Source organism: Salvelinus namaycush, chromosome 2, assembly GCF_016432855.1.
Source record: "Salvelinus namaycush isolate Seneca chromosome 2, SaNama_1.0, whole genome shotgun sequence".
In the NCBI taxonomy this organism is placed as follows: domain Eukaryota; kingdom Metazoa; phylum Chordata; class Actinopteri; order Salmoniformes; family Salmonidae; genus Salvelinus; species Salvelinus namaycush.
In genome coordinates this window covers 56,762,317-56,776,017 of record NC_052308.1, presented here as the reverse complement: position 1 = coordinate 56,776,017, position 13,701 = coordinate 56,762,317, and the positions used below count along the sequence as shown (strand labels likewise).

At 46.8% G+C, this 13,701-nt stretch overlaps 1 protein-coding gene across 1 annotated transcript; it reads left to right on the top strand.

Annotated features, from left to right (window-relative positions):
- The first annotated feature begins 6,649 nt into the window (after positions 1-6,649).
- On the top strand, positions 6,650-7,406 carry LOC120022305 (induced myeloid leukemia cell differentiation protein Mcl-1 homolog). The gene is made up of 3 exons (XM_038966207.1): positions 6,650-6,874; positions 6,957-7,207; positions 7,287-7,406. Exons 1-3 carry the CDS (start codon positions 6,661-6,663, stop codon positions 7,404-7,406), a joined length of 585 nt encoding a protein of 194 aa, XP_038822135.1. The 5' UTR covers positions 6,650-6,660.
- Positions 7,407-13,701: the final 6,295 nt, after the last annotated feature.

Below are 13,701 nucleotides of genomic sequence, written 5' to 3'. Positions count from 1 at the left end.
GGTGTCAGCCTGTGAAGTGAACTACAAGGGCGAGATAAGCTTGGAGTGTCCCCTGGTGTGTGGTGCCCCGTGCTTCGGACCTATCTGCTACAAGGCAAAATCAGACATGTTCACCCTGAGGAGCACATCAGCCGGAAAGCCTGATACCGACACAGCGAACGATGTGAGTGTGGTCCGGATGACCAAGAGTCCTAGGATACTGTCTAAGGTATACTCTCTCTCCGATTTAGACATATACACGTCTATCGCTAGCGTTCGGAACCTATCCGCTCAGTCGACTCTGTTGCTCCAGCAAGGACAGACAGTGTTACGGGACATCATCACCATGGATGCCATGGCTCGGAAATACATTGACAAAATGCGAGCCGATACAGCATCGCGATCACAGGGAAACAAATATGTCGACTGCGAGCTCATGATAGGCCGCAGTCGGTTCATGGCTGCTGCTTCAGTCACCCTCTCAGCTCTAACCTGCCCTTTATTGATCATTTTAGTTGTAAAAGTGATGGTTGGTACAAAGACTCAAGATGTCCCGATGAGGACAACCCGGAGCATTCGAGATCCACTCCTGTGAGTGTAGGGTTGATTTTTGGGGGGTGAGGGGGGAATCTGTAGTCTGCACTGTGACAAAAAGCCAAATGGTGTAGGCAAGAACCATACAAAGTGTAATCGTTAAGCCGATCAACGGACCATGGAGGTATGGCTCCATCCAAAGACTGATGTTTCAGACAATCGTCAGGTCTAGGTGGTCTTTCTAAAGTAGTAGTACGGGAGAATTGGTTATTGCCGTATTTAGCCTATTAAGTGTATGCGGTATCCACATCATGTCCAGTGTTGGTTGTTACAACCATGGCATTGTCAGCTATACCCTTGAGCTATCTACTTGTTACCCTAACAACTGCCACTATCCTGTCTGCAGAGGGTCAGCTACCAGTCTCTACTACTTCGGCACCCGAAACATATGGGTATCTAACAATTAGACCTAGTATGAGAGTAACCACACATGCAGCCTTTACAACTGGAACTTGGAATGCTGGCACTACAACCAAGACTGCTAATGCCAGCGGTGATATGGCCACGGCCCTTCATTTCGTTACACCTGACACAGCGACCAAGATCAATGATGGTACCACCGAGCCTCCTTCTACTACTCTCACTTCAGCTCCAAGGTTTAAGGCTCTTCCTAACCGTTCTGCTACACCTCTGCAAATTGTATGTCCAAACTCGAATCCTCACCACTTTCTGGCCACTAGCTGGCTTATCTTGACAGAGGAGGACATAATGCACAGGTTATATCGCATCTCGCAACAGAGCGATGTCACCAAATACAAGGACTGGAACAATACACAGTCGGAGATGAAGGTGACCCACAACGTAACAAGTAAAGGCACTCTAATCATATACGGTGACACGTGCAACCACACTGCAACCTACCAGTGTAAGAGGTCGGCTAGAGTGGGCTACACCAATGAAGTGCACAGTTTCTCTGTTTCAAATTGCACCGTTGCGAGGAAAGTAGATATTGGATCCCATGTTAATGTTTTTGCCCCTGTAAACACATCACCACGTCTGACAGCGGCCAGTTTCACACTGGCTATAGGACCTATAGTGCGGTTCATCATCTCTATTTATTAACCTTGCAAGCTTCAACTCCCGTGTCCTGCATAAGATACCATCGGCGTCCCTGACTTGTACATTTACATCGTGTTAGGACTCCACTCAGGATACGTACAATGGCTTCTGCTAAACCTCCCACTTCCAGAACCAGAGCCTCTGCTAAGGTTACTGGTGTGCCACCGAAACCGCTACCCTTGATCCCTGAGCATAACAAATATGTCTACAAGCCAGCCCCGATGAATGAGTTCGTGCAGAACATTGTAAAGAGCGCACGCGCCAAGAAGGTGAAGATTGAGATCCCTATGACCAAGTACGGCACTGTCAAACTGGTGCATGCCCTGTCTTCCGCTTCAGACGCCAACGTCTGGAGTCCCGAGTGTGAGAAAGCCTTGGCCGATAGTCTCCCCTTGAGGGAACACCACAAAGCCTTCCTCTCACACAACATGTTTGTGACCATGATCGGTGCTGTGGTTGCCAGAGCTCTAGAACAAGCAACCAGGAGTTGCGCTGACACTCTGGATCTGCTGGCCGATCGCTATTACGTGAGAAGCATCGCGTGTCACGACTCTAGCAAGACCAGTGCAATTGAAGCAGCTGCGTACTCAGGTATCATGGCCATACACATGGACAAGGAAGCCCTGGTTGTCAACGAGAAGAAACGGATCCAGTTCAACAAACGTTACGGAGGTAACCAGACCGAAGGAGAAGTAAAATCATGCTCATTGGAGAAGCTGTGTATTGACAACAAAGCTGACTTGTCAGCCATGGCAAACATTGGATTCAAGCACCATTATGAGAAGAACCCCCATCACCCTGAGCACTTTCCTCAGGGTGAGATGGACGATATGAACCTGGTCGAAGCAGTCGTTGATGGCTTGGCCTGTATATTCGAAAGAAACAAGACACACACGAATGTGAAATCCTGGCTGGACATGTACTTTGTCGACAGGTTTAAGGGTCACAATAAGGACCTTGCCCTGAACATCATAACGGCTCTCGGGATACATATCACGGACGCAGATTATACAGCCCTACAGTCTTTCCGGGCCTCGATATTCTCTATCGTTGGAGAATCTATCCCGTGGTCCCATGTGATGATGACTGAATGCTGCAATCACAAAGCGGATAACGATAACCCTTTACCCTGCCGTGATTTCGCATCATGTTTTGTAACTAACAAGTAACCTCACAGATGCTTTGTTTACTTGTTCTGTGTAACCTTTGAATCTCTATTGAAGCCGATATGCTCTTCACCTATGTTGCTTGTGGCATGTATATGCGTGTACGTAAGTTACTATACAATGCTTTGTACCATGAATAAAGAAATGTCTAAGCTTGACTCAACGTGGACCCGTAACATGTCTTTATTCCTTTCTGTGTTGGGAGTCCCATGACACAGTACCATTGAGTAGATGTCACTTGCTACTGCTAGTGGGGGATATCTGTAGCTAAGACACATGGGGTAGAAGTGTTTCACTGTAGATCCCAGACCTAAACTCTGTCCTTCGGTCAGTGGGTGTGCTAGGGTGACCATCTCCCATTACATTTCCAAGTCCTGAGGATTATGTGCTGATTGAGGCAAACACCCATCTTCCCTGCGACACTCACAGGGCTATCCTACACCTGGTTTCGTTGCCATTAGCCCGGGGTGGACGTGTAGCCCGGGGTCGGACGGGTTAGCCGTGGCAGGATGCAATGGGTAAAGTTAAATATCCACGGTGGTTATGAAGGGTGAGGATGTGAACTACCGCTTACACCCAACATCAGGGGTCTAGGAGGTCTGCAGATATTGAAATGGAACCCCTTAATGTAGATTCTCAAAAAACACGGTGTTGTACTACAACTGCAACAACTCTTGCCCCCATCAAGTCCAGGAGGAAACAGCACCTTGTCCCCCGTGAGATGTCCAGGTACGAGCAAGACTGCACTCCGTTTACCCCTTTGGATCGCCATGTGTTCATATTTCCCAAATTGGACTTCGGTATGCCAGAGATGGGTAAGGTTGAACTGGAGCGAGCCTTCACCGACCAATTGTCTCTGCACAGTACAAACGCTGCAAACGAGACAGGGGTAGGTCACCCTAACCCACGGGAGCTAACCAATGATATTGTCACAGAGTACCAGAACTATCGGCTAGCGGCCGTCAGTTGGTTTGCTAAGATAATACCAGTCGACATGATGCACACCCAGACGCACCACTCTGTCTTTATGCCGGCTGTGAATGTCATGGACCGATACGTAACCACCTGTGTCGACCTCGGCGAGAACCCGTCTCAGCTACTGAAGAACATCGCTAACATCCGAGCTGCATGCCTATCGCTCTCAATTAAGATGCATGCTGTGTTCACGGAATGTGATCTAAAGGGCTTGTGCGAGCACAGGGACTGGGTAAACAAGGCATGTGTCATAGAGTCCTCCAGAGATACGGGTAAGCCCAAGTTCAACCTTTACATCTTGACAGATGAAAAGGGGATACAAGAGGCTGAGAAGCAGATAATTACCAAGTTGAAAGGAGCCGTGTTCCCTGCCAACGGCGACAACATGATCAGTATACTGTGCAAGTATCTTATTCTGGAACACGTCCTCGGACAAGCGTCCCTTGCCCCGTCACCTATCGATGTGCTGAATGAAAGTGTCATACTGGTAGCTGCCAAGCTGTTTTCTAAACGTACATTGGACATCAGGTTGTTACGCTTCAAGAGTTGGAAGTGCATCGCTGTATGCTGCCTGCTCGGAGTGATCAAGGTGTGCACTATGGATCCCAATGAGGGACTCCGTCTGGAAAGCAGTTTGATGTCGCTGTTGGAAAAGCTGAAGCCTGGCGAGTTCACACAGAACGAGCTGTGTGAACTTAGTGAGATGTTGACTCAGGGCTGTGTGGTATGCAGCAGTGCCTTTGTCAACCCTGATGTGTACAAGGCTCTACGTAAGATATCATCTATGTCTTGCTGCAAGTGTAGGAAGACCGCTCTTGTCAGGGGAAAGGGTGATGACTATTGGACTAGGCAAACAACGGGAAAAGGGGTACCTGCTAATAAAGTGGCACGTTACTCTGTGTAGTGTAATGACACTTGGTCTATAGTGTGACTATGTAACCTATGTAGCTAATGATGATATATGTCAATGTCCATATTCCTATGAAATAAAGTCATGTCATAACAGATCCTTACACAATGTTTCAAATATAATGTTTTTATTATTCCCAAAGTACAATACAGTCACATCACATGTATATAGATAGTATCAACAACTCCAGGGAGGAAAGGTGCACCCTGACATCCCTCAGACCTGTGTACCACAGTCAACACATACATTGCCTAAGTGTGTTGGAATAAAATAGCTCATTTGGACGCCCACCCTGGGTGTGATATCGGCTCCGTGGTTAGACGCTCCGTTCCCAGTCCAATGGCTTGCCTTAGGCTGATCCAACCAGAGTCCATACACCCAAATCGTATCCCCTTATACAACCTAGGGACATGGCCCCTTGTGTACTTGTATAAAAGACCGAGATATGTTGCACCTCGCTATCAGTGTACTTAACACAAACCATCAGTTCCTTTTCTAACACCTTGTGGAGCTTAGTGAACCATGCAGAACCCAAACTACAGCGGTACTACACTGGAGTGTGTCCCAGAAGTGCAGATAATTCAGGGGGTTGCAACGGTCGTGACTGTCTTCGACCATAGACTTGAGGTGGACAGTAACCAGACTATAACCCCTCAATACACCACTCCCGAAAACTGTTTCAAAGGTCGGAGGAATGAATATGACTTACTCAAAGACCCTAATGTTATGATGCTCGTTGATGGAACATATGACACATATAAGTGTGCTGATTGTAACATAGTACTGTCTGGTTACAAAAGAGGTGACCCTGGATTAAATGAACACGTGCGACACGGGAAAGGCCAGTGTCGATATGTCAAGCTCCAGTACAGGGGACGTGAAAAGGAGCTTATCATCCTACAAGGGAGGCTGAGGTTCCAAAGTGGGATGCTAGCATTCCCTGACTTCATGTTGTACTCGAACGATGGCTACGTTACAATCGCAGGTACAAAACATTGCATCATCTGTACATCGCCACCAGACCAAGATCATTACATGGCATGCCCTGACATTGGTAACCGCTTCAAGGCAACGTTGAAGCATCTGAAAGTGGCAGGGTCTATCGACAGCACTCCTTTGTTCACTAGGAGAGGACCTGGACATGAGTACAGATGGGGAGACCTCGAAACGGATAGCTGCTTAGCTTACGACACCAATCACTTTGGTGTACTAGGAGAGTCTGCCAACATGTACCACCTTCCAAATACGGTTGACACACACAAATGTTTCATGTGTAACATCGAAATCAAGAACTTTGTTGAGAACGACACCCTGCTGGGTGAGCACATCTTTCACGTGTACAACACAAGCGGCCGCTGTAAGTACCTTACCGATAGGTACACGAATCGAGAAGACGAGATGATGCTCTTACTGGGGAAGGAACGGTACAGGAGGGGAAAGATTGCATTCCCTGAAAGCATCATCACCAACTCGGCTTATGGGTACACTTCAATCAGAGACCTGAACCGCTGCGTTGTCTGCAGCGCCCTCACCATCCAGGGAAGGTACCTACCCTCCCAAGGACATCACCCTCGCTGCGATGAAATGACCAAAGAACTTCGGACGAGGCTGAAGACTTTCACTTTTATACCTTGACATGTTGCCCTTTTTTTGTTGTTGCACATTACCTTCTGCTGTAACAAACATAAGACATTGTATGAGCGTACATTCTATGAGCATGGCCGATATCATGTACTGTACTGGGATTGTAGTGTTGCTGTATTTAAATAAACGTGACATGAAGTACGCCTTTGATATCCTCTTGTCTCTTTGACCCGGTCGACTGCACAAGGCCGATGTTACCCCTGGTGTAATAGTTGCATTCTGTCAGTGTTAGAGCTAGCGTGAATAACTCCCCTCGTGTATATATAAGTGTCAACACGTCTGCAGACTATCATTGCAGTCATAGGTGTACCATAGGCTACCGTCGACTCATAAATGCACACAATCATGCACACAATGAAGATATCGCATCGGGAAACATACCAGCACCAGACCGGAGCCCTGGACACCGACACCAGGCAACTCATTAAATGTGTCCTAGGACAATGTACGGGACTTCTGAAACCTAGGTGGAACGACAGCAAAGCTCTGTCAACAATGAGTAGAGTTATCGGGCAATTACTAGAGAAGCACAGATACACATACAACGGTAGGTATTGTGTCATGACACCAACAGCTAACACAAGCCAGTGACAAAGTAATTTAGCATGTTTGCGCTATGGATGTTACAGGTATGATCAACACACTCTATGTGGATGACAGAGGGGATAACGTGAAGTTCGTCAGTGCAGTAGCCCGTAGCATCTTTGAAGACGGGACCGTCAACTGGGGCCGTGTTGCCAGCCTGACATCTTTTGGGGCTGCGGTGTGCCGGTACTTGAGAAGCAAGGGGAGAGACAACTGTGTGGATTTGGTGGGAGAGGAGATATCAGAGTACCTGGTCACTCACCACAAGGACTGGCTAGTCAAACATAACTCCTGGGTATGTTCAGTAACGACTGAGAGATGCCAACATTGTCTTGGTCTACATGTAATCTAATATTTATTTTGAAATTTTCCAGAATGGGTTCGTGGAGTTCTTTCCCGTAGCAGAACCTGAGTCCACATGTAGGAACATCATCATGAACATTTTTGGATTGGCTGGTATTATTGGGGCAACAATGACCTTCTTGGTTATGTGACTCTCAGAAGAGTCCTTTACCTGTTACCACTTTGCACTTGATGCTTCTCACCATAGTAGAGATTGAGTATGATGTTAGGACTATGTACCGTAAAGGCTAATAAAGTAGTGAACCGCATTTTTGTGTTTTATGTGTCTATCATGAGCCTGTGTCGTCAGTTGTACAAAATAACACATGAGTGCAGTGCACAACTACTACTACACAAGACAAGTACATCAAGGTGTACAATTTATTTGCAATGGTTTACGACAACAGTGGAGTTACATAGATGTTTACAATGGCATAATACAACAGTGGATATATGGATACGTACAATGGTGTAATACAACAGCGTGGATATGTACAATGGTATAATACAACAGTGTAGTTACAGACAGAGTGAAGTCATATGCAGTACATCAGTGATATACTTGGGTGTAGGACAGGTACTGTCCTGTTCACAATCTTCCTGTTGGAAACCAAAGACTGTTTCAGGGTTGCTGTCAGAGTCCTTATCTAACCATAACAAGGACTCTAGTAGACTGTCTGTGTTGGTCCAATCAACCCTGCCCTCGGGAATGTTCATCAGGATGTCCTGAGTATCAAAGGTGTAAAGTGGCAGGTCCTCGGTGTCCGTACACAGCACCTGGCTTTTGTGAGAGTCTCTCAGTATGCCCTTGTACCCCTGAAACGCATTGTTGATGTCTATACACTGCACTTCACCATTGGTACAGTCTCTCTGTGTACCGTTCCACTCCACCGGGAGGCACACTGGCTCTAATATGGAATTGGTCTCTAAGATATAGGCCTCGGATATCACGCCATCATTGTCGACATAAAGCAACTGGCATTCAGAGGAGTCAATCTGGATGATCTGGGTGTCAGAACCAATGTCATTAGCGTCAATACACATACACGCTGGTAAGGCATAGGACTCGGAAATCACGCCATCATTGTCGGCATAAAGCAACTGGCATTCAGAAGATTCAATCTGGATGATCTGGGTGTCAGAACCAATGTCAATAGCGTCAATGCACATAACCTCTGGTAAGTTATTCTCCACGACCTGCACTTCAGAGGAATCACCCCATATCCTTTCCAGAGTCTGTTTCCATTGGGAGTCCGACCACACCGACTGTGGGGCAGATGTGTAGCATCCTCCCTTCCTTTTTATCACAACACCAATTACGTTCAGCACCCCGAAAATGTCATACATCCTACGTTGTTTAATATTAAATCTCGTAACCATGTCCTGCAAGGTGAACATCCCTGGGTTATTGCGCACATGCCGGTAAACAGATCCAATGTGTTTCTTCATACTAGATCTTTTAAATATCGGCAACTGATACCTTTGTCGTTTGCATGTGTATATCTTCCTATCTTTACTCAGAAGTCCAATACCTTCCAGGGCGCAGAGTACGTCATATAGTCTGCGACTGCCATTGGTGTCTAGATTCAATAACGTGACGAGAGAGATGTAGGTGAAAGTGTTCAAGATTTCCATTAGGTGTAAGGTCTGTTTTGTAAGTGTGGCCAGATGTGTGTCCTCAGGTACTGGTGACTGAGACATGGTTACTACTACTATGACACAGGGTAACGTAGTACAGTGTCCTTGGGTGGGTGGATGTACCCTATGCTGCCTAGTAGAGAGACTCAGTGTGTGCTGTTACAGTCTGGCCAACAATGCATTTAAAGGGGTTTTAAGTAGTCCATTCATCCAACACCAACCATGTGTATCAGCCTTGCCTATAGTGACTCGTCAGACCATGGCTATAGTATCCAACAAAACCCCTTGTCCAAACAAAGCTGATCCCTCCACACATGGCTACATGGCAACTATGACTCCTATCCGCTTAGGACTTGTATATCCAAACCAGACCGACTCCTCTAGCCATGCCTAATTCAGGACTGCTTAATTGTTACACCCTGTCCAACCATGAGTTTCAGACCGTGCCTATAGTGACCCCTCCAACCAAGGCTATGGTATCCAACAGCACCCCTCGTCCAAACAAAGCTGATTCCTCCAAACATGGCTACATACACCCTGTCCAACCATGAGTTTCAGACCCTCATGTTTCCTATAAAAGCTAGTGGTGTAGATAGTCTTTCAGCTTCCGAAATGGCATCGAACTCAGACTTCAAACCCACACAGGAGCCTTCAATGTTACCACTGGAATACCAAGGTAGCAATCGCTTCCTGACGTTAATTGACGATAGCAGCCCTGGCTTCGGGCTTCGGGCTGAGACGAGTGATACAGCCGATACGACCGATGCAGAGAATGATATGTTCAACCGTATGGTCGAAGTTGCTACATCAGGCCCTCCTTTCACATTAACTTTCAAAGTGATGATGTCAAGCTACGACAGAGTCAATACGTCGATCTCTGTGGAGGGCAACAGAAGAATGATGGTTCTTGTAAAGGATATACACGACTGCCCGTATAGGCACAGCACCTATCACCTCTATCTGTATAGGGCTCACATGGTATGCCTGTCATTTATAAGCGCCGTACGTGCTGCTGCTGACAAGACTCCAGGAACATCTTCTTCGGTGTCAAACTGCTCCGGCGACGTCAAACAACCAACCCAAGACGACTCTGATGTTTGCCTTACCATGGAGATTGATCAAACTCTACAGCATCAGACTAGGATTGAGACTGGTTCTAGGTGTCCTAAGAACATGATACTCATCTTGAACAAGGGACCGGGTTATAACATGGAAGACATCTGGTGCGCAATGAAGAAAGTGGTGTGGCGAGTGTTGGACTCTACCTACCTGCCACTATGCGGAATAGATGGAATGGGGAGGGATATGAGCAAGATGATGGAAGGAGCAAGTGTGGAAGGGGCAAGCTCGGAAGGAGCAGGTGTGGATGCAGGAGAACCGGTAGCTGCCACGGATGAAGGGTCCGATGTGGACGTTGGACACCCGGCAGCGGGTGACATGTAAAGAATAGCCCAATCTGCATTGCCAGGATAGTGGAACAAGTTTACTTTTATTATGTATCACTTCTATATTGTTGAGAATATAACCATGTCAATGTACCATTGTGTCTGTATCCATTGCAAATGATCCACTGCAAATGAACAATAATAAAATGATGAAATGCTACAGAAGTGTGTGTGTACAATAAAACTCACGAACAAAGATTGCATCTGGTAACATCATGTATTTCATGTACAACTGCAACAGAAAGTGTTCACGAGCATTCATTGTGTCAGAACAAGTGTCATCTGGAGCTACGTGTTCAACTCTGGTTAACAAGTGTGTGGCACAGGTACAAGTTACAGCCTGGATCCCATAGCGGTCTTAGTCTCGACTTTAGCGGTCGATCGTAGCGGCGGCTGATTCCTCCAAACATGGCTACATACACCCTGTCCAACCATGAGTTTCAGACCGTGCCTATAGTGACCCCTCCAACCAAGGCTATGTTATCCAACAACACCCCTCGTCCAAACAAAGCTGATTCCTCCAAACATGGCTACATACGCCCTTGTCCAACCAAAGCTGAGTCCTCTAACCATGGCTACATGGCAACTACGGCGCGTATCCGCTTAAGACTTGTACAGCCAAGCAAGAGTGATCCCTCCAAACAAGGCTGACACCTCGAACCATGGCTAATTCATGCAACCGAGGCTGAATATGTCAACCCTGGGTATTGTCCAAGGGACTGCTTAGTTGTTCAGTAGCATAATCGATGGACCTTGCTCTTGCACTGCTCACAGCATGCCCAGGTCTACATAGTCCCTTTGTAATCATTGTGAACCATAAGCAACACTATTGTGTCTTTGGCCGTTGCTAATAGGGTGAGGAAAGGAACCGCGGGGTGTACTACGCTACTTTCTCTTCTGTAGAGGTTGTATCTAATGGTGTACAATAGAACCCACGGACACAGAATAACTCTGGTATCATTGTTTATTTCGATGGCAATTACAACAGATATGGGTCACAATCATTTCACCAAACACAAGCAAAGTATACCAGAACAAGCACAATCCGGCAATTAACAAGGTGCCTGAGACTTTAAACAACGGTATGTGTCGTAAAAATAATCAAACTCTGACATCGACTGAAGATGTGAATATGAATAAAGATGTCCCCAGTGTTCGGTCTTGACAAATATCCTACGTCCGTCATTCTGCAAGTAGCTGAACACAGTGTATCCTTCTGGGTAAACGTGGACACGTCTCAACCCCTTATACTCGTTGAATATGTGGTCGCCCTTGCAGAACAGGAGGCCTTGAGTGGTACATTCGTGCCGCTCTTCTACCTTGTACAAGGTACACGGGATCCCGACCAGCTTCTCGACCTCACGGAGTGTCATAGGCATCATAGTCTCGAAGTAGCCACGGATTGTAGTCTGCTGACAGTGGCACTCAGTTAGGCCCGTAACATGACAGTCGCATAGCAGGTCCGGACCTTGGTCTCTGGCAGACGGGTACACCCAGATGTGTATGTAACTGCAGGTGAAGTTGTTCAGTCTGGCACCTAGAGCCTCCAAGGCAGACCGGACGTACGGGTCCACGAGAATACGCCACTTGGTGGAGCGCGCCAGCTGGGAAGACCTAGTAACAACACCCTTCGGCTTAGATTGCCTCAACACGGTTTCTCCTTCCACTGTCAAACTCGATACACCTTGCATCACTGCTGTATGGTCACACTCCATTGATCCAGTACACATAGAGCACAGCCACCTTCTTGGTATAGAGGTTGAATACAATTGTGAGTACACAGCCAGAATCAGAGTGCATGTAGTTGAGTCTGGTCAACGGACTCCTTGTACACTACCTTCTCCATACCCACACTGAAACATCCATCGTTGGATACAACCTCCCCCTACACACAGTGTAGGTTGGATACATGAACCCTAGCTTGACACGTCCTACTGTCATATCTGTGCTGTGCTTTATTGCTACTCTAGACTCTATAACTGAACCATGGACAGGTAATCCAACCTCTCATCATAGCTGTGTCTCACATCTTCTAGGCTATCATGTTTTCTATAAAAGCTAGTGGTGTAGATACTCTTTCAACAGTAGCTTCTGAAATGACATTCAATTGCAAACCCACACAGGAGCCTTCAATGTTACCACTGGAATACCAAGGTAGCAATCGCTTCCTGATCTTAACTGACGATAGCAGCCCTGGCTTCGGGTTTGGGCTTCGGGCTGAGACGAGTGATACAGCCGATACAGCCGATACAACCGATGCAGAGAATGATATGTTCAACCGTATGGTCGAAGTTGCTACATCAGGCCCTCCTTTCACGATAACTTTCAAAATGAAGATGTCAAGCTACGACAGAGTCAATTCGTCTATCTCTGTGAAGGGCAACAGAATAATGATGGCCATTTTGCAGGATATACACAGGTGCCCGTATAGGCACGGCAGCTATCACAACGATCTGTATAGGGCTCACATGGTATGTAAGTCATTTATAAGAGCCGTAGGTGCTGCTGCTGCCAAAGCTCCAGGAACGTCTTCTTCGGTGTCAAACTGCTCCGGCGACGTCAAACCACCAACCCAAGACGACTTTGATGTTTGCCTTACCGTGGAGGTTGATCAAACTCTACAGCATCAGACTAGGATTGAGACTGGTCCTAGGTGTCCCGAGAACAAGAAACTCATCTTGAACAAGGGACCGGGTTATAACATGGAAGACATCTGGTGCGCAATGAAGAAAGTGGTGTGGCGAGTGTTGGACTCTACCTACCTGCCACTATGCGGAATAGATGGAATGGGGAGGGATATGAGCAAGATGATGGAAGGAGCAAGTGTGGAAGGGGCAAGCTCGGAAGGAGCAGGTGTGGATGTAGGACAACCAGTAGCTGCAACGGATGAAGGGTCCGGTGTGGACGTTGGACACCCGGCAGCGGGTGACATGTAACGAATAGCCCAATCTGCATTGCCAGGATAGTGGAACAAGTTTACTTTTATTATGTATCACTTCTATATTGTTGAGAATATAACCATGTCAATGTACCATTGTGTCTGTATCTATTGCATATGATCCACTGCAAATGAACAATAATAAAATGATGAAATGCTACAGAAGTGTGTGTGTGTGTACAATAAAACTCACAAACACAGAGTGCATCTGGTAACATCATGTATTTCATGTACAACTGCAACAGAAAGTGTTCACGAACATTCATTGTGTCAGAACAAGTGTCATCTGGAGCCACGTGTTCAACTCTGGTTAACAAGTGTGTGGCACAGGTACAAGTTACAGCCTGGATCCCATAGCGGTCTTAGTCTCGACTTTAGCGGTCGATCGTAGCGGCGGGTGGAGAGTGGCACTCAGTGGTTATCACA